The following is a 21,809-nucleotide window of genomic DNA, read 5'->3' as shown; positions in this document are numbered from 1 at the left end:
TCAGGGACACTGCAAGCATCATAAATATGAGCCAATTGCCAAGCACCAGAATTTTGATCATGTGACCATGGGGGGGATGTAAGTCTGAAAAACGGTCATAAATCATTTTTTTCAGTGCTGTTGTAACTTTGAATCATCACTAAACAAACTGGCTTTAAGGACTACCTGTACATAATCTTAAAGTCTGAATAAACCTGTGCTGCAATATTTAATATTCCCTAACCATAGAAAAGACTTATGTTTTCAGCAACAGCTATTAAATCTGAAAAGCTAAAGAACCTTAAATAATTTATTAATATATTTACACTATTTTGTTCTTTTATATTTTGTACTCTGGCCAGAGATCTTTGAGAATAGAAAGGGTTAACAAGCTTATAAATGCTAGTTAAGAAAGTAGGCTATAGATTATAATTTCAGCACAGCATTGTACCAGTTCTTCTGCAAGACACACACACATTTTGTTGAATAGTTCTTTATTATCAAAAAAGTGCATGTTAATGAAGAACTATTTGAAATTTGAAAGATTGATTTAAGTTAAAATTGTCAATCTAATATAGCATAGTGTTTATTCAATAAGAGGAATGGCATACATATACATACCTTAAGTTACATACCTTGAAAGAGCAGAGGTACATATATTTTACTTAGTAAATGTTTAGTAAGATATCACAATATTAGAACTTTCAACACTGAAGCTCAGATATCAAAACTATATTTCCCAGTTATCCCTACAGAGCAGCAATATCTAAACTGACAAGCCTTGATAAACAATGAATCCAAATATCCGTGTTTTAATATGACTTTGCATTATAAGATGCTTTATTAATCTGAATTGCTTAAATCGACAACTACTTTCAGTAAATCTGTACTTTTCCTACTGCAAAACTTGCATCTCTAGCTTACCCTTCAGCTTCATGAAAATGAACTAATTAATCAGTAAACAAACAAAATAATTATGAACAAGAGGAAAGTATCTTCAAGAAAAAGAAGGAGAGTGGCACTAAAAACTGTCTTAAAATGGATTGATAATTCAGAAATTCTTCATCACTTGATGTCAGCTGTGCACCCTTTTTGCTCCAGTACGGAATACGAAAACTGAAATGAGCTTCAGTTACCACTTTCTTTGAATTCCTGTTTGCCCTATGAACGTTACATTGCTATTTATCTGACCCAATCCTAATTAAAAAAAAACATTTTTCCTATTATAAATCATTGTTTGTAAAAATTATTACTTTTTCCATCAAAATAATAATTAGAATGTGGAATTCAATAATTTAGAACACAACTTTCAATCAAAGCAGAATGTTTTTTTTTTTTTTTTTTTTTACAAATCCAAAGAAACTAAAATGGGTTGGGTTAAATATTTTACGCAAAGATGGCAGAACCCCCTCCTAGTGAAATACTTTAGTTCGGATTCATGTTTTTGTTTTGTTTTTCTCTACCCAAAATATAACTAAGGTACTAATTCTGTTCATGTAATATATTGGGGAAACTAATTTTGGGTAGACTTCAGTAATAATAAGAAAATTGACATTATGTTTATTACATAATGGCTAATGATTTTGCAGTTCAACTGTAACCTAGAGTTTGAAAGACTGGCCTTTTGCCAAAAGCATACATACCAGTATTGCTTCTTGAGTTACAATGCTTGTAACAATGCTTTAATTTAAAGTCCTTGAAACCTGGTACTATATTTGTAATGCTAACTTTGTCCCCATATTTGTTAGAACAGTTGGGTGTTAATGAAAATAGCTGTAACATTCCACATTTTCTTTTAAAAAGCCATAAAGTACTTTTCGGTCTCAGTGTTTTTCATGTACTGTTCAGAGCCAAGTGTTACCAAGAAGCTGAAACCGACATAAACATTCAGTAGTCAAAAGAGAAAAAAAAAGAGTCACTAATGCTAGGAACAGAGAGCTTGGTCTTATTTGTTGATCCAGAATTATTGTGTCCTCTCTCCAGACAACCATATTAACATGAAAAGCAACACAATTATTTTTTGCTGGGTTTGAGAGGAACATGTGATCCCTTGACACTGAGTTTTTCAAGAGAAGGTGTGCGTCTCCTCGGTCCTTCTATTGCTGTTCTTGGGTGCATCTTCTCCCTGAAAAAACAAGGATAACAAAAAAGGGAATACTTGAGGTTTATTTTATACAATGTAACATCAGCTAAACACAGAATATACAGGGCAAAACCTTTAACCATTCATTAAAGCAGGGGTGTCAAACTGGCGGCCTGTGGGCCGGATGTGTCACATGCAGGCCACGCCCACCCTAGTTCTGCAAATGGGGGAAAAGTCGTGAAATATCACGTGATGGGAACATGATGCTGCAAATTTGACACCTGTGCATAAAGAAACAACTGTTATATATAGATACTGTTTTTCAGATGGCTTGCAAAACTAAAGTGCAACGTCCCACCTCAATTGGCGTCACCTGTAATCCTATGAAGATGGAGTCATTCAGAGCTGGGGAAAACAAACATGCAGGGGACCAGGACTGCACCAATACAGGAGTGGAAAACTTGTGACACACAACATGTTGCTAAAGTCTTAGCTATTAAATACTAAGGGATACCCAGGGTTGTAATTTATCAATGTTTGCAGGACATGTTCTTTATCCCTATCTTGGGCAGTACTGTTTTCCCACAGATTTTCTGTTTTGATATTTTTCTTTTGTAGGTTTTAACTGAACTAACTAGCAGACAATTAGTGCCAATATTTTTATATTAGGGTGCTTAAGGTACACAGTAGTTGAATGCATTCCTGAAAAATAAGCATAGAATCCTTATACACATATGACATCATAAAAGAATTACGACTCTCTCTCTTAAAATAGTGTAAGGCAAAACAAGAAAGATTATATTGTATACCTCCTTGGAGCATCCTCCTTGCTTACATGATGAATGCTTCTATGTTTTGGGGAATCTATATTGTGTCTTCCTCCAGAGGGCTTAAACTTCAGAATCTCCTTTTGCCATTGTTCATCAAATGCATGAGCTTCTCCTGGCAAACAATTGCAATTTTAAATTATAAATTTCTTCATCTGAAAGTGTGTATCTCTCTCTCGATGTTTTGCACTAATAAAAAATACATAATTATCTACAAAATGCACAATACACCATTTTATATGTATGCAGGTAATATGCTTATGGTGCCATCTAAACAACATTGATCATATAAGAAAGAGGGGAGGGAGGAGGAGGAAATAGAAGAAATAGAAGCCAGCAGCATGGCTAATTACCTTCATCTAAATTAATGAATTCTTGATTCAATTCTTCATCACCAGTTTTGTTGTTCTTTGCCTTCTGAACTACATGAGCACGATCATGAATATGATGACCAATGGCCATTTTTTCCAACCCGCTTTCAGAATCTCTACAAGCTTTTCTGATTTCTTTAATCTGAATTAAAGCAAAAACAAACAAATAAAAAAATGTAATAAGAAGAAAACGTCCTGATTAGTTTTCTGGATTTCTCCTCTCAAGTAAACTTTCTACAAATCATGGAAACATATATACGAAGCCTAAATTAATCACAGAATAAACATGACAAGAGCAGAAGGCTACGCTATGAGCACATATCACTCACTATGCTGCGGAAGTTATACTTGAGGGCGGAGGTGGAAGAGAGCAGTTCTAGCAGCAAAAACCGCACATAAAACAATTCAGTTGCATGCACAATCATGTCTCTGAATTATGGCCTTGGCATGTATGTTGATTCACATATAGAGAAACTAGGCATGAATTCCAGTATTTTAAGGTTTCAACAGTGTCTCATGAGAATGGTTCAAAAACTATCATAACTTATCTAAATATAGCCAGTGAATGGAACTTTTCAGCTACAGAGATAAAGAGTGTTCTGCTATTTGCCACATGAAAGGAACACTAACTATCTCGACAATCTTGGCTACTACTTATCAGCATGCCCGTAAGTATATTATTAGAAGCTTTTTGATAAAGAAGTACTGGCTGAGCGCTAAAGAGATTTACTGTGGGCTATTTTCAACAGTTTTATCTTGCTTGCATGCTATATTTCATGAACTTGACGTTAAAGGTTCAAATTCAAAATTAGATGGCAGCACCTATGAGCAAATCAATGAAGGGGTTTTTTAAACATCATGCCATCGCTTCAAAGTCAAGTTTTAATTTCAAACGTTTATACTAATTTTCCAATGCTTTGTTCTATTGCATAATAATACATTTATGCCTAATGAGTTAGAAGCACATACCAAATTAGAGTAATACTATTATTAGTTAGGAGAGGATTCCCAAAATATTATCGTACCCCTCCTGGAGCAGTCCGTGTCTGGGCTGAAGCTTGGAAAACTTTTGGCGGTTCGTCACCCTTCTTGGAATAGGTCATCACTGAGGAAGAACTGTAGGAGTGAGCATTTGGATCAAGTGCCATTTTATCCTGAAGAAAATAATTTAAAAACAAGCAAAGACTACACAATTAGAGTACAGAATGGAAGCCAATATTTAATGGATGCTTGCAGTCCTCTACCACAAGACTATAGATTACACTGGGTGGAAAGATCCTGTGAGAATACTATGGCAAACCTATTTTTCTGTAACTGCCAAGAGAAACATGTATTTATGCACATCAAACTAAATGTGAGGGACAGTTGACTTCATTAATGCTGCACTTAAGACAATAAAAAGTGAATCTTAGGAAATGCAACCACATCTACAAAATTGACTTAATATCCCAGGCCTGTAAAACGTTCTGAAGCATTATTCAAACTTACCCATTCACTTGGCAAACAGGCTTAATTTAACAGAAGAACTGATTTTGGAACTGTCAGATGCTGGAAATGAGTAAAAGTCTACTCTCGTGCAGTTTGAAAGAAAGTTTTTCCGAACTAATTTCTTTCTTTCTGGCAGTCAAAAGCTAACCACAAATATGCACCAATCAGTTAGGCATATTTAAAGACGTATCTTCATGGCTGGATAGGCATTTCTATCCACTTTTTAAATGCATCAATTAGATATATCTAAGGCCAGCATTAGGGGGTGGGATATGAAACCAAAGAGAGTACCACATTACATTGTGAAAATGATTCTAACTGTAGATAAGCTCTACAGTTCCTTCATTATAGAACACACAACTTAGACTGAAACTAAAAACTATCAATTGATAATAATGCACTACCAACCTCTTTCTCTAAGGCAGCATTTTCAGACTGGCGGAGGCAGAAGTGGGGGGAGGGGGGAGAGAGGGGATGGTTGTGTGCGCCTGTGTGCTCTCACCACTTCCATGGCTTGGTTCAGAACAGGTTAGGCCCCACACCAGGCCACAGACTGGGATTGGGACCTTTGCTCTAACAAAATCTATTTTTTCCTATTATTTTAATGAATAATATTCATGACAAAATTAACATAAAAACTTAACAACTTACAAAATTTCTTTGCATTTCCATCATACCAGTTCTCATGTTCGACATCATTCTGTCCATTGCAAAGAACGGATTTCTGAAATTCATGTTCTGCTTCAACAGAGAGGAAGAAAAAGAAACAATGAAATGCTTCAAAACTCAGAAATTTTATTACAATTCATTCACGCACAGGTGGGAAGAAGCTTACTTTTTCAAACATCAGAAGATAGGACAAAGATATAGCAATTAAGAGGAGCAACAGTTTAAAAAAAATAGAAAATGAAGGTGATGCTTGGTGTTTTATGAAACACTTCTCTTTTTCTATTATATTCTTCTCAATTCAACTGTAGTAAAACAAGACAAACCGCCGGAAATTTCTCTAAGCTAATATACAAGGTAGTGTATAAGAATAGACTGCCAGAATATGTTAAACCACATCTCCTAAAGTGTCACTTCCAAGTTTTGTCAGTAGGTGAAATTCCAAACTGTGGGACAGCCAACATCACATCTAGTTTGGCCTTTAGTCAAATATGTTCCTAGAGAAGATTGTTGGACCAGGTATACAAATACATATCTATAGAAGTATCCGAAAGGCTTTCCTTATTAACTTTAAGTAAAATTGAATCAAAATACGATTTCATAGATTTTAAACTCATTTCTCAGCCATTAAGTTTTCAATGAAATAACAAGTTATCACAACAATAATTATTTCACAAACATATGAAAAACAAGTTTATATCATTAGGTGAATTGAAATATCACTGTAATCTGTTTTATGAAAAAGAAAATTTAGAATAGAGTGGCAAAGCTTGTTGATTATGCTTGTTACTATCAAGCTAAAAAGCACAAAATGAAATCTTCACTAGGCTATGATTAGCCATGTGCAGAAAAACATGTTTCTTTTTGTGTGGATTTCTTGAATGGCTATCTACGTCTGGGTCAATTTAAGAGCTGATTAATCACTCCATAAACTAGGTTCTCTTTTGTGATTTGGAATATGCAATTTAGGAATACAATTATATGTGAAAGAAGATACAGACTAATGACAGAACACAACACTTGTATGGCACACTGTTGACTCAGTTCCATCATCTATAATGGGAATGCAGTAACCATGACTTCTGTTTACACTGCTATCACGTTACCAACATTCCAGCCAGAGCATTAACACCTTTACAGACCACAGAGAAGGCTATAGAAGCAGGCAAAATGTTATAGGAATCCCAGTAAACTCACTGAAAATATTAGCATGTAAATGTATGGCTCACATACAAAATGAAACAAGCAAGAAAGCAAGAATGGAGAAAACTGAATGAAATTCCTTGTATGTCCAATCACACTTGGCCAATAAAGAATTCTATTCTATTCTGTTCTGTTCCGTTCCGTTCCATTCTATCCTATTCTATTCTAAATTCTAATTCTATGAAACCAAAGAACATCCAACTCATTGAAATATCTGACACGTGCGCTCTTGATCTTTCTCTCTTTCTCTCCCTTTCCCTCTCTTTCTATATTTTCCCTGTGCTAGAGTGTCATAGAATTTGGACGTTCTCAAAATTGGATGAGAGGAAGTTACAAAAGGTAACAAAGGGTTGAAATTTAAAATCCACGACTACAGCATTTGAGTCATTTTTAAAAATTTTTGATTAGAACAAAAATGATGTCTCCCATTCCTAATACAGGTATACAACAGCTCGGTTGGCCGAATTATTCCAGGACCTCAGCAGACATGTTAACAATCCTTTTCCTCTGACAGTAAAAATATAAAAATCATAAATAGTAATTTTGATTTATAACCGACTTCCCAACCTTCATTAGGCAATAAAGTCTCTACCTTTTAAATTATCATTTGCAATTATAAAAGTTAAGCTATATTTAGGAATCCATTGATGGAATTGCATCTAATGATGTGTCTCTGACAGCAGAGTGGTTTTGCTGAGACAACAAATTGTCCCTTCTTCTAAATCTGCTCTGAAATTTGAGAAACTTTAATACAGTTAGAGGGAAAACCCAATTAATGAACGGAGCATTAATGCTTTCATAATGTTGGTTGTGTCTAAGTGCTATATTTCTTGTATTTCCCAATTAGCAAACCTCATAGGATACTACATAAAGAATATATGATCATTTTTATATGAATGGTATGCCCAAGAAAAAAACATTGATAGAAACTGAAGCAAAATGTTTTCATTAGAAAAGAATTTAAGAATTAAAGATGGAAGCAAAAGGCCTGCAGAGATATTCAAATGATATCTTGGCCATTTTTAATTAGATTTCCCCCAGTCTCCATTAAAAAGTATAGGCCAATATACACTGCATACACTAATTATGGAAGAAGAAATTAATATTTTGATATTTGCGATGGAGGAAAAAACAGACTAATGTGATGTGTTTTTAGAAAGTAGTTTTGGAAAGAAACTACAGTACAGTACAGCATGTACAGTAATGTACGTGCCAGGAATGTTCACAGAAATTAGATTATTGTAATAGGAAATGCAGAACTTTGCCAGTTTTTCACTGCTTTGTTTTTCAAACAATATAAATCCTATATTTAACTCCATGCTAAAAGCCATTGAGCAGGTCCAAAAGAAAGAGGCACAAAGATCTTTCTGATCAAGTAATATATTTCAAACACAATCATGGTACAGCATCATTCACACATTCTTATAATGGCCTTGGACAGAAAAAGTTGGAGCTTACTTTGATTCAAAAAGGACAAATAAAAGCATATTTTCCCTACAGCAAATATGCTTACTTGAATTGTTCTGTGACAAAAGAGCCAAAATATGTTCAAAGAGCTCGTGACCTCAGTATATAACTGACCCCGGTTTTAATTGCTACCTGTTCAGTATATATATTGTTTGTTTTATATTTGTTTAAATGATTTAGAAAGATACGGCTGAATGACATAAATAACTATATTATGAATTTATTAATATAGTCTCACTATATAATATAGATTAATACAAAGAAAGGCATTGGAAGTTGAGTTTTTATTCCTCTCATAGCTTTATTATATATGAAAGGAAAATAAAAGATAATAAAAGAGATGCCTTTGGAAATTATAGCATCATTTTAATCTCCACAGATACTAAATAGGTATTTTAACAATGATTTCCCCAAAAGGGGAAAAAAACACACAAAACAGTTTCACAAAATGAAACAAGCATACTAAAATGTACGTATAAAGCAAAATGCAAGATGCTTAGTTTTAGAACAAGTGAAATAGACATGTCCACATCACCAAAAAAAATAAATAAATAAGTATGTGTGTGTAATATACTAACCATGCCACCAAAACAGCCAAAAGGCATAAGCGGAAAACTCATGGCCTAAAAGAAAAATTGTAGATCATATAAATTGCAGCATTAATATTATGGCCTTAAAATATAACTGAATGGGAGTGCACCTGGACTCAACTTTCTTGAAATCTGCTACTAAAATAACTAAGAAGCCTGCACATTTTCTATCAAGTGTACTTCTTATTACCTTCAACATTTTTGCCACATTAAAAAAAGCAAAAGTTTTGTATTATTAAGCTAGCTAAGAATCTTGCAGTCCTCATTTCTACATCTTTTTTAATGGAAATCTTAATTTTCCTATTCACCTTTTCTTTTTTTAAAAGAATCATCTATTCGCTTCAAACATTCATAAATTTCCACCTACATATATATTTTACCATAAACTAAATGTAAACTATGTTTACTACTTCATAATCCCAATGCACTCCAAAGTTTTCTTAAGATCCCTTGGGGGGGGGGAGAAGAATACTACAATTGGAAGGGTTATATCCTATTTTTCATAATAATAATAATATAAATATATATAGCATTTTTTTTTTTAAAAAGGATTCACTTAGCAAAGTGAAAAAAAATATAAGTAAGAAAAAATAAGATAAATGTAAGGTTTATTTCTGGACAAAAAGAAAAAAATGAAAATGAAAAGTAATAAAAATGCTAATGCACAATGCCCATAGCACCAAATCTTAGCAATCTTTGTTGTTAGTATACTGACCATGCCACCAAAAGTGCCAAAGGGTATAAATGGAAAACTTGATCCCTGAAAGAGAAGCACCAGTTCATTCAAAATTGTTGCTTGGTTTAAAAATTATTATGGTTTAGAAAATTCAAGGGGAACAAAGGCATGCTCAGATTAAATGTGTGTTGTATTTGTATACTAACCATGCCACCAAAACTGTTAAAAGGCATAAGGGAACAGCTCATCGCCTGTAAGAAAAATATCAACTTATGTAAATTGCTGCAAAATAATTGTTGCAGAAGGATACACATTTCATAGATTAAAATCAAGAAATTCTCCAAATCAATCTTAAAACATGAAAAATGTGAGGGCAAAGAGATCATCCATACAACCTCTTTAAATAAAAGGGGCAATAGGGAACAATGTAACAACTGGGATAGGAAAATCATGAATCTATTACTGTTTCATGGCATATGGTCGCATAGTAGCTTTTGAGAACCCTGGATGAGGATTATTATTTGGTCCCTTTTCTTGTGGTTCAGATCAGGGTTTGGGACTGAAATGGCATTGATCGCACTCATGGATGACCTCTGGCCGGAGTGGGGTGGAGGCAGTGCATCCAACCTGGTTCTTCTTGACTTCTCAATAGCATTCAATAGCCTTGATCGTGGAATCCTTCTGGGCCAGCTTAGGGAACTGAGGGGGAACAATTTCTGTGCTGGCTTTCCTTTTTCCAGGACCGGTTCCAGTCAGTGTTGATAGAGGGAGAGAGATCTAGCCTGCGCCCTTATTTTGTGGGCTGCCTCAGCACTCTGTTCTTTCTCCTATTCAACTTTTATATGAGGCTGCTGGGTAGGATGATCCATCGGTTTGGGGTGAGATATCACCAGTATGCAGATGACACCCAGCTTTATATCTCTACCCCAGGCCTCTCTTGAGTGAAGCCGTGGACATACTATTCCAGGGTCTTGGGGACTGGATGAGACAATCCTAGCAAGACCAAGTGTTGTGAGTATTTGGACAACACTCCCCCCTCCCAACAAGGTTCTTCCAACTTTGATTCTGGATGGGTTGAGCAATCACAGACAGATCCAATGTGAAATCTAGGTGTCCTCCTGGACTTGGGGCTCCTGCTTGAAGAACAGGTGGAAAAGTGGCTAGGAGGGCTTTTGCACACCTTCATATGTGCCAGTTGCTCCCATACCTGAACTGGGAGGACCCTGCTCACAGTAACTCATGCCCGTGTAACCTTCAAGTTAGACTACAATAACACCCTTTACATGGGGCTGCCCTTGAAGACTGTTTGGAAACTTCAACAGGTGCAGAATGCAACTGTGCAGATGGTGCCAAATACATAGCACACATAACATAGCACACTTATGTGAGTTGCACTGGTTACTGATGTGTTTCTGGATGCAATTCAAGATGCTGGAAGCACTATATGGCTTGTGTCCAGGGTACCTGATAGAATCACTTTTTTTTTCAAGAGTCTCTACCCTTCCAACCAGATTGAGTAGAATGGATATGTTGCATATCCTGTCAGTCAAAGAATGTTGTCTAGTGGAGATAGAAGATGAGCTTTTTCTGCAGTAGCCCAAACTCTATGGAACATTCTCCCTTCAAAGATCAGAATGGCCCCCAAACCTGTAAGGTCCTAAAAACCTGGCTATGTTCCCAGGCCTGGGTGTTCAAATGTGTCAAGGATCCTATTTACTGGCTATACTGCTAAATGACCAAGTATCTTGCTCCTATGTGTATTTAATTTGGATGTTTTGGGTGTTTGTATTGGTTTTATTGTTTATTGTTTTAAAATGTTTTCAAATATTTTTAACAGTAACATATCTGTTTTGAATAGTAAGCATCCTAGACTAGAGTCATTGATTAAAATGGGCGGCCATAGAAATTGAAGAAACAAACAAACAAACAAATAAATCTCCCCAGCCTTCTTATAATCCAGGAGCCAATTTTCATTTTTGTTTTCATCTGAATTCAGACACCCTGGGACAGAACAACTCCTAGGGCATTCATGAAGGCAGTTGTTATGTGCCAGGTGTGAAGGAAGGGAAAGTTATCAGCTCTCATCATTGTGCTTCTTTTCAAATCATAGTTACAACTTGCACTATACTTTCATTTGGTATATGAACAAACATTGCATCTTCTGCCACATCTAATTTCAAACTGAAATAGACATGCTTAATGAATGATTATACTTTAAGCTTCTATATCTATCTTTTAAAAAACTTCTAACTAGCTTTGAAGTATCAAGTTAAGCACTATAAACATCACTCATGTTTCCAAATATTCAATTCCATGTAGATTCAGTGGAGATTAGCCAGTACAAAAAGAAACTTTGAATACATCAACAAAATTGCTCCTCTTCAAGGCATAAATTTTAATTAATAAATTATAGCAAGCTGAGAAAAATTGCTGACCACAACAATTAAAATAAATAAGGGAAATAGTCTGCAGGCAAGCAAATTATGTTGTAAAATCAAAGATTGTGTAAAATACAAAAATAGCCATGGAATCCTAACAATGTCAGCAGATTCAAAGGTCATTGAAAAGACATATTGAGTAAATCTGTCACAATATACAGAATATTTTGGCTTATAAATCCACCACGAATAAGTTACTTGCCAGTACACATATAAAAAGATGAGGCTATAAATACTACTGAATGCAGGTACATTCACAACACAGAGAACAGACTTAACTATGACTGGATGGAAAAACTATCAGTCAGACTAAATGACTGCACAGACTGAGACTTCAGAAGAAATTAGTAGGAGTAGTTGTGGAAAGTTGAATAGAGATAGCACAGCCAATCTTCATATTTATGTAAGGAGAATGCTGTATGCCACTTAGAGTTATGCAACTGAAGCAGTCTATAAATCCTTTAAAAAATAAATTAGAAGTACATCAGAATGTCCAAAAACATGGGTGAAGGATACAGTTATACTAAAAGCATCACATGAAAAACGTGTTTATACTGGTCATTCCGCATGTTTTCAGCAAATTTACAGTACTTTATATACAATGTGCTTACAAGATCCCTGTTCACAAGCAGAATCACTCAACAATTCTACTCATTTATGGCTTATTCTTTCTATCTCATGACTCATTTATCTCCGCCTATTCCCTTGCAAAGCATACACTACTTACCTCTACTCCTTTCTACTTTCTACTTTCGTGTTATATTCTCCTCATCCCATATTTTAAAAAAATCTCATTTTACACAGCATAACTGACTTCTACAATTAAAATTTGAAGCAAATACAAATTTTAGTCATACAATTGAAAATTTTTCCTTATGCACAATCAAACTGGAGAATTTACGTGGAGCATATACTGAGGCCTAGGCATAACTCCAGGTACTCTACTAGGTACCTATGAAATATTGGGGTATATTAATTTTTTTTATTAATACATGGGCTAGGAACTTAGTAGTAGCAATAATGTGCTGTCAAAGTATAAGCAGTTTCCAGCAACTCTAATGGTAGCTAACTAGAACGTATGGAATCTGTATTCAACAATGTCTGAAGGCAATCAACTTGCCAAAGCCACACAGTGTATACTTTTTGGGAGAATATTAATATCTAATTTCTTAATGAAAGGGTATTTTAAACACTACTGTGATTAAGCCCAATGAGAATATTACTACAACAAATATGAGGAAATGATTGTTCCATGGGTCTAGCATAACTCACCGTGGCTAGCTCATTGCTGCCAACTCACTACCGCCAAGATGCCTCTGCCAACTCACAGGTGCCAAGTTGCCACAGGACAAATCCACATGGCCAACGTGCTGCACGGACAACTCACCATGAGTGGCCAGAGGGAGAGCCAAATAGGTGGATGAGCAAGAGGTGAGCAGAGTGCAAAGTGCGTCAGGGAGGACAGCTGGGGGCTTCCCATTTTCACACCTCCCACCGCTGCTGCCATGCCACCAGCGGCTCAGAGCCTGGCACAGATCGGCACCTGGATCAGCATCATCAGAGGCAGCTTCAAGCCTGGCACAGATCAGCATCTGCACTGGACTCAGAGCCCAGTGTGGTGGCAGCTGTGCAGGTGTGTGAAAATGTTGGGCTGATTTAAGGGAAAGAAATGTAGTAAACCAAATAATTCACAAAAGCACCATAATCCTTGGAAACAGCACAGGCTTCCTTTGTTGAAAAATGGGGGAAAGCAAAGAATTGTATAGCAACATAGAACCCTGTAATTTTTTAGGTAAATTAATGTAGTAATGCAAAGACTGTGCAAATTTAGATTTATAGCCTACCATCACTAGAAGAATTCTACTCCCTATAATAGATAGCTTTTTGGCTGCATAATGCTATCTATCATTCAGCTTCTGAATGACTGTATTCATCAAAACAATAGGAGATCTCATCCCCTCCCCTAGTTCCTGAGAAAGAATAGCATTCTTAATATAGCCACATTCATGTTTGCATTCTGTCATAATTTTATGAAAGGTTGAGATGCTCTTCAGTGCCCTTATCATAACACAAAATATCGCAGTCACAAAAATTAATTGTCTGGGAGCATTAAATCATGTGTATAATAATCAAAATGCCAAGATACTTTAAAGGTATGACATGCATTTTAAAAGTAATGATAAATATAGATTCCCACAGAATCTATAGGGATAGGCATAAAATAATGTTTTTTTCTATGTTAGCTCTATGATCTATCACATTGTGGCAAGGAAGTTTGGTGGGAATATTCTGGGCAAGGTCACTTTATCCATATTGTTGTGTCCCTGCACATCTCCCAATCTTCCTGTCAGATCTTTCTTCTATCTCTTAGCTTCCTTTAGCCACACATATTTCTTCCATCAATAGCTTTCCCTTTTTTCCTACTCTTCCCACTTTGGAACACCTGTGCCCAGAACATGTATGTTTTGGGTTTCAGTCCAGACAAAACATGCATGTTACATGTTAGGCAAGACTGTCCAAAACTGCCTGTTCCATGCTGGTGACAGTTTAGCCTATTTTGCCAATTCTCCCAAATCTTATAAACTAACATAATGTTTATAGGAACATGTTATTAAGGCTTTGACTATAAAATGCTTTGAGCTGATGTAATGATAATTGATGTATACTTTTTTAAAGCCTTACCAAAATTAAAATTAATTATAGAGGAAACTGAGTTGACTTGTGAAAACATATAAAGTAAATTTGTGTCATTTCCAACTGAAAAGGCAGGTAAAAATGTTACAATGATAACATGTACCAACAATGTTCTATCTCAATTAAAGATCTGTGAATTTTTTCTTTCTGGATGCTGAGCAAAATCCAATTTGGTAGCGTTAATACTCATACACATCATGGACTTTGACTCAACGCATCCCTCTTGCTTCTTTGCCCCTTTCTCCATTCCTCAAATCTTCTCCTGAGGTTGGGGCATCTCTCTGGAATAGACCTTTGAAGATGAGCACATGGTTTCAGGAAGGAGTGAAGTTGCCTCTCTGCTAAACTGATCAAAGTCAATCTGTCAGCAGACATGATTAATCAGAAATAACTCATAAAAGCAACTCTGTGCTCCTAGCAACTGATTTACAGTCCATTCATACATAAGAGCAATTCAAAATGGATGTTATTATTGTACTGTCCTTCCCAACTTAGTTAGATTAGAAGGCTCCAACATTTCTGATCCACCGAAAAAGTAGACTTCACTGCTAAATAATTTGTTTAATTCATTCCCGGACAGTGATGCATATGTAATAATATTATTTAAGTGCATACCAGCAAAGACATTTGGATTTTTGTTACTGTCATTTAATGACAACTAAGAGCCAGATAAATTGCAGGTATTGTTCAAGACACATTTATATATCATATTTATAGTATTTTCTGGAATTAAACAGCTATTTAATATAATATAAAAAAACAAAGTTGGAGAAGCATCACATGTATTTTTATTTACTTTTCTTACAGGTATATAATCCCACAATTATAATTAGAACAAAACAGCAAAAGGCCAAAGGCATAGTGATCTTTCTATATCTAGGAAAAAAAGGAGTAACTCTAGCCTAGAAGGCAGATGGGGTATTTCTATTTCAAAGGATGTCCCTGAGTACAAATGTAAGAATAAAAAAAATCTGGCAGTTACCCTTCTGACTTGCAAGTGACAGTTTCTGCTGCTGTAAGCTATATCAGTTTCCAGTGCATAGATTACAGACCTTAGCACTGTCCTTCAACCCCTGTAGTATTAAAGTAGAACATAAATTCCAAAGATTCAGTTATCTCACTTTGTGAGAAAAGAAAAGGATTCAGAATTAAAATAATGGTTTAAATCAATGTAATCCTTCAGAACTAAAAATCAAGTAAGAATTTTGTAATCTCCATATTTTCCATCAAAACATGACCACCACCCCCTCACACACAGGAGTAGTAAAGCTGAAATTGACATTATCTAAAAGACATACCTTGTCATTGTCTCTCAAGGCCATTTGAGAATTGGGATGTCCTCTGTGATGTATACCCCCTTGTCTGTCTTCAATTGAAAGAAATGGATCTCGCCCAAAAGGTTCAGAAAATAAATGTTGTACATGTTCATTATGGGCAGTAAATGTATCCCTGAAAATAAAATAGGATAGCTAGAAAATATTTATCTCTGCATTAGAGAACATGCAAAGTTCTCAAATACAACATATAACAAAAGCCACTATTTACAGAGAGTTTACATAGTTTTCACTGATCACATTGTTTTTCAGAGTTAACTGCTGCATGTTACATTATGATACCCAAGAAAGATTAAAAGACAGAATATTTAAAACAAGTAAATCAGTAAAACAGGGAGTGTGCATGATCTATGTATCCACTGTCATAAGTTCATTCAATTACAAAGACAGAAGATTTGACTTCTCAAAATCAACAGAATGAAAGGTATATTTTGCTGCAATATATTGAGTATATTTTCCTTTCAATATACTAATACCATACAAGTTACATCAGTGAATTCCAATACATTAGTTAAATTGAAATACAGAACATTGTTTTAATTGGTGGCGCTTATACATATATTAGAAAGCTGCCATTTGATATTTTAGTTTTATATTATAGTGTTTTCTATAAAAAAAGTTATTAGAACATTGATTTGGTACAGCATTCTGTCCCAGTAGTGGACTATACAAAAATAGGGCAGCCTTTTGCAGAAGGGAAATTGCTTCTGCAGCTGTCTACACTATTCAGGAAAAAAGTTGGCAGGACCAGAAAACAGTCTGAGATCTAGTAAAGCTTCCCAGCTGTGTAATCAAGGAGACATTTATAAAACCAATTTTATCCTAGACAGTATTTCTGGACTGTCAATTCCAATCCTCCCCTTGTGAGGCAGAGGAAGCTTTTATACTAGTTTATCATTTTAGAACTTACTCCCATAGTGAAGTAGTGCTAGCAATTTGCATGATCTACAGAATGCAAAATAGTACTTCTCAAAAATGAGAATTAGTATTTATATTTAAACATTTTCTGACAGTCACTATGACTAATGTCATGCAAACCCCACTATATTTTATTTTTTAAAAAAATATGTGTATATATACCCACTACTACCTATTATAATAATATCTAACTCTTGGTTACATTTATCCAAATTTCCAGCATATTCATTTATACGAATATAAACACCTGCTTTGCTTCTCCATGCCATGCTTATATTTTTCCCAAAATGCTCAAGGGAATGCATGCTATGCATTTTTAAATTCAAAGAAATAAGGAGAAGAATGGGATGATAATTATACTACAAGGAAACCAGATGTAGTATAATTAGAGGTTTAGAACTTTGGGGACACAATCCAGAAGGGCTAATGTAGTGTGGTAGAGAAAATAAACCTAACAAACAAAATGGAGGCTGTACCCTTTTCCTCCCTTTTTTTAGATGTGATCAGGGTCAAACTCAGTTTATTGCTGCCTAATCCCATCAGACCCAAATTGAATCTTCCTGCCCTCAGATAAAGTTCCCTGAATCAAAGAATAGAAGCCTCTTCACTAGCTAAGAGAGTAGCCCATACAAGGGAATTGCAACTTAAAGAAACCCCAATGTTTTACCCCCAATCAGTTCCATCCTTAAAATTTCACCTCCTTCCACAAGAAGAGATGCTCCTCTTCTAAAAGGTCATTTTATCTAACAATTGAACTCATCCCAAGTATACCGACAAGGACCTGCCTAGTTTACCCAAACTGAATAGCAAATCAGATTTCTAGGATTTCAAACCTCAAACTTTTATGAAAACCTTTCCTTCTCCATTGTTGGGGTCCCTATTTCTTTTAAAGGAGGCACACAATGAAAGTTCCAATAAGAATGGTTCTTCTTCTCAGTATTGTATTCCTCATTCACAATGAATCCACAACAGTAGGGTTAATTCAATATTGTGTATGAGGGCATCTATTTGTCCAGTGGAATTTCCGTCTCTCCTCCTTTATATGTTTTCCATGGCCTCTTGGAACTGAGTTTAGTGGTTCTCCAACTTTTAGAGCAGAGCTTTAAGGTACATGGACAACAGAAAGAATGACAGGAAATTGTCCTCCTTTTCAAAATCACTTGCAAAAGTGATTTGATCAGCACGATGGGTTAACCCAACAACCTACATTTCTTTAATGTGGAGTCACATGCGCCTTTGCTCATTTTCAGTCTACTAATCTTTTTAAAGAAAAAACCAAGTTACTTTCTGACTTCTACATGTTGACTAAATAATTTTTTTTAAAAGGATGAATACCAAGGAAACAGCCTGTCTGAGCATGCAAGTCTCTGGATTAATGCCACTGATTTTATTACATTAGAAGTTGGCAACAAAACTGACATAAAGTCTTAACACCCTGTCAGAGCCATCAAAACAGCTGCTGACATTGAGTAAAATTGTCCTCTGATTTCAAAAGTTGTATAACTACTGTGTAATTGTAGCTTATATATAATCTGTAACTAACGTACAATTGTACCTTAAGCAGAGAAATTACAGTACTGCAAAATTAATAGCCAAACATACTGCTCCTAGAAAAAGTTGGAAATGAGCCAGATTAATATAGAAGCCTGATTTGGGTATAGATATTACATTAATCCATAAAATTTAATATGCATGTGTATGTGTGTGCATGTATGTATTATTTCTTTGAAATACACAATAATTGAATTTATTATAACTTTTGGAAGCTAACAAAAGAACAATAAAATATACAATGGTACAAAACCTAAAAGAGACTGGAGAAACTAGTCAAACTAAAATCAAAGCACTTAAAGTCAGCATCTACTGTAATCTGGGGCCTGGGGGAATAGCTGGTCTTGAAGGCATGTTGAATAAAGTGGGGGGGGAGCTAATAAGAATTTCAGGGGAATGTTGTTCTCAAAAGGAGGTATTAGGACGAGAAGGCCCAATTCTTGAGTTCCACAAAAGACACTGAGCAATGGGACTCAGAACAGGACAACTGCAGGAAACTACAGTGGACAGGCAGTTTCTCAAATAACTAGAAACTGACTGAGTACTCAAATGATAAATCAAAAATGGCATCTGAAAATTATCTTTGGCTAAAGCAGGTCATACAGATAAAAAGTTTCATCACCATACAATTCCAAGTATGGTAAAAGTCTTCAGGACTGCTTATAAATACCCAACTTAAGAATATTTGTAAACAGTTAGTAACCCATATTCAGAAATACGACAATGGATTGTCATTGATGCTATGATTTGTTGTGAAAGCAGATTCCATAGATTGTTGTAAAACTAGATTCTACTAATTTATGTTCATGTAAGCTTTGTTGTGAAAGCAAAAAGCTTACATGAACATAAATTAGTGGAATCTAGTTTTAAACAGATTTAAATGCAGTTTAGATGTTAAAATATTACTTTTACAATTTGATACTAAACAAAGTTTCTAATGGATTCATATTTACAGTAGGTCTGTATATAGTGAGCATTTAGCAGAATATAACATTACAGAAGTACACAATGGCTAACTCTCTATTAAGAGCCAGTGATTATTGTTACAGGGTAAAAATTTAAATTCTGAGCTAAAAACAGACTTTTAAAAATAGATCATTCAACATATATGAAGCAGCAGCAAAAACTTTGAGAATTTCAAATACTTTTCGCAAAATTAATGAAATATTTTAATAAAAGGAGTTATTTTAAAATATAACAAAAAACTTTGCCTCTTTTTTGCACAACATATGAGAATTCAATTTTATCTTTGAATTTTCAGAATGTAATAATCAAAATCTAAGCCACAAGGAGTTTTTTTTTAAATAAATGTTATTATTTTGGTGGTGTTTCAGAACATTGCTCACCAAAATATAAGCCAGAAATCTAAACACAAGAGTAAAACATCTGCAAGGGAACTCCAACATGCCGCAGCAAGAGTAGCTTTCTCTCATTCCATACAAGAAGGTCAATGGCAGTTTCATAATGTTGGGAAGGTTGCAGAAAAGCAAACCAAGTTACATTTTATATACAATTATATGCAAATAGGCACTATGTACCTCAGAGATGCTTACTTCAAAGCAGACATGAAGAGGCCTCTAGAAAGTTAGTAGGCTCTTCATTGCCTAAAGCCCTTTCTGACTTACACCAAAGGTGCAAAATGTATGGTTTGCACTTGGCCTACCATCATTCAATTTGCAGCCTCATGGGATCCTGAGAAATTTAGCCTACAGTTTTGCTTGCCTTGGGAGGGTCAGCAGCTGGATTTTAAGACTCAAAATATCTACTTAAACATAGGGGCTTCAAATGCTCATTTCAGCCTTTAAATTCCAGCATCCTTCAAAACAAAACAAAAATGTCTGTGGAGATTCTTAGTCATTCAAGTCATAGTTGTCTCAAAGGTGCTTTTTCAAAAGGCAACTGGACTGTTGTTTTTTTTTTTTACTTAAGGAAGAAGATAATGTTTCGCTTCTCATCCAAGAAGCTTCATCAGTTCCAATGGTGGGAAGGAGAACGAAAACCACTTTGAATTCTAATCCTCTCCATTTTGGGAGTTGGCCTGTGGACCAAGGGGAAGAGTCTGCCTTTTGCTAATATACCTATCTGCAAGCACATGCACAAATACATAGACATGAAGTCCAAAGCCCCAAAAGTCACCAAGTGAAGGAAAGGCCGGGGGCGGGGGGGTTGCACCTCCACTTAAAGAAAGGAAGACTAAGGGTGACATGATACGATATAGCAGCATTCCAGTATTTGAGAGACCACCACAAAGAGGGAGAGGGTCAACTTATTTTCCAAAGCACCAGAGGGCAGGCTAAGAAACAATGGATGGAAACTAATCAAGGAAAGGAGCAACCTGGAATTAAGGAGAAACTTCCTATCAGTAAGGACAATTAACCAGTGGGGATAGCTTGCCTTCAAAAGTTGTGGGTGCTTCATCACTGGAGGTTTTTAAGAAGAGACTGGACAGTCACCTTGTCTGAAATGGTATGTAATGGTCTCCTGCTTCAGCAGGGGGCTGGACTAGAAGACCTCCAAGGTCCCTTCCTGCAATATTCTATTTTATTTAGATCCCGCTAACATGCAGACATAATATATGAATATTAACCTCGGGGGACTGAAGATGGAGCATCAGGGGCAAAGCGGTTGCATCTCCGCTGGCGCATTGAGCAAGGCGGTCCCTGCTCCTCCTCCTCCTCCTCCACGGCCCCCTGCAAGCCCATCCTCCGCACGCCGCATCCCAGGTATACGGATACATAGTTCGATGCGCCCGGCTCTCAAAAGGCCACGAAGGCAGGTGCGGCCGTCCTCGGAGGGGCCCCCGGCTTCTTAGTCCGCAGAGCGGCTCCCCCTCCGCTGAAACCCAGGCGGCTTCATTCAGGGAAATTATCCGCCGCTCTAATCGCGGCCCCCGCCTTCCCCGCTCAGTCCCACCGCAAGTCAACCCAGGCCGCGCCTGCTCACCGGAAGAAGGGATCGTCTTCGAAGACCCTGGAGAGCCCGAACATGATTTTCTGCTCCGAAAAGGCCTCTGCCCTCCTCCTCTTTCCGCCTTCAACGCCGCTTGACCGCCAGATCTTTCCGTTGGGGCCGCCCGACGACCGCCTCTAGAAAAGAACCTCCTACCCGCTCTCGCCCCGCCCCTTTCCCCTTGGAATCCCGCCTCTCTTTTCCCATTGGCTCCGGGGAGCGCGCAGTATGGCGACGGACGATAATAGAACAGAGCTGCTGCTACCATGGCAACTGGCTCCAAGGCAATACCTCCGGCTTGGATGAGCTTTTTGGCTAGAGGGGGTCGGCTTGTGTGCGGAGACGTACTTCGGGGCCGCTGGTCTCCCTTTATTATTCCTTATTTTTATCCCGTTTTTACCTCCCCAGAAAAGCCATCCTGCGCAATCTCTAAAGGAAGACACCAACACAACTGCGGCTAGAAAACCACGTTAGAAATAGCAAGTGCGCAATGAAACGGAATTCATTGAGTCGCCCATCTCTCTCTCTGAAAATAACGGAACGTTTGGATTTGGTTTGATATGTGATGGGATCTA

General features: G+C 36.4%; 1 protein-coding gene across 7 annotated transcripts; it reads right to left on the bottom strand.

The window, feature by feature from the left end:
* Positions 1-456: 456 nt before the first annotated feature.
* MLF1 (myeloid leukemia factor 1) lies at positions 457-21,398 on the bottom strand. 7 transcript variants are annotated; one of them, XM_026665586.2, is made up of 10 exons: positions 21,229-21,386; positions 15,781-15,931; positions 9,557-9,601; positions 9,390-9,434; positions 8,663-8,707; positions 5,400-5,489; positions 4,286-4,414; positions 3,243-3,402; positions 2,872-3,004; positions 457-2,104 (listed from the first exon to the last, which is right to left on the bottom strand). In XM_026665586.2, exons 1-10 carry the CDS (start codon positions 21,270-21,272, stop codon positions 1,993-1,995), a joined length of 954 nt encoding a protein of 317 aa, XP_026521371.1. In that variant the 5' UTR covers positions 21,273-21,386; the 3' UTR covers positions 457-1,992. The 7 variants fall into 7 exon arrangements, with proteins under 7 accessions (XP_026521371.1, XP_026521345.1, XP_026521354.1 ...); XM_026665560.2 differs by having other exon boundaries at positions 5,400-5,486; XM_026665569.2 differs by lacking the exon at positions 9,390-9,434.
* Positions 21,399-21,809: the final 411 nt, after the last annotated feature.

Source organism: Notechis scutatus, chromosome 4 (assembly GCF_049901735.1).
Source record: "Notechis scutatus isolate UNSWTSFEM ecotype Mainland chromosome 4, rNotScu1.2, whole genome shotgun sequence".
NCBI classification, from domain to species: Eukaryota; Metazoa; Chordata; class Lepidosauria; order Squamata; family Elapidae; genus Notechis; species Notechis scutatus.
This window is presented reverse-complemented; position numbering and strand designations above follow the sequence as displayed.

Excerpts from the sequence above, each read along its gene's own strand:
- MLF1 (XM_026665586.2), bottom strand. The coding sequence starts at position 21,272 with ATGTTCGGGCTCTCCAGGGTCTTCGAAGACGATCCCTTCTTCCG. Across the intron at positions 15,932-21,228 it reads GAAGACGATCCCTTCTTCCG|GGATACATTTACTGCCCATA; the intron begins GTGAGCAGGCGC and ends TTTTATTTTCAG. Across the intron at positions 2,105-2,871 it reads AAGGAGGATGCTCCAAGGAG|GGAGAAGATGCACCCAAGAA; the intron begins GTATACAATATA and ends TTGTTTTTTCAG.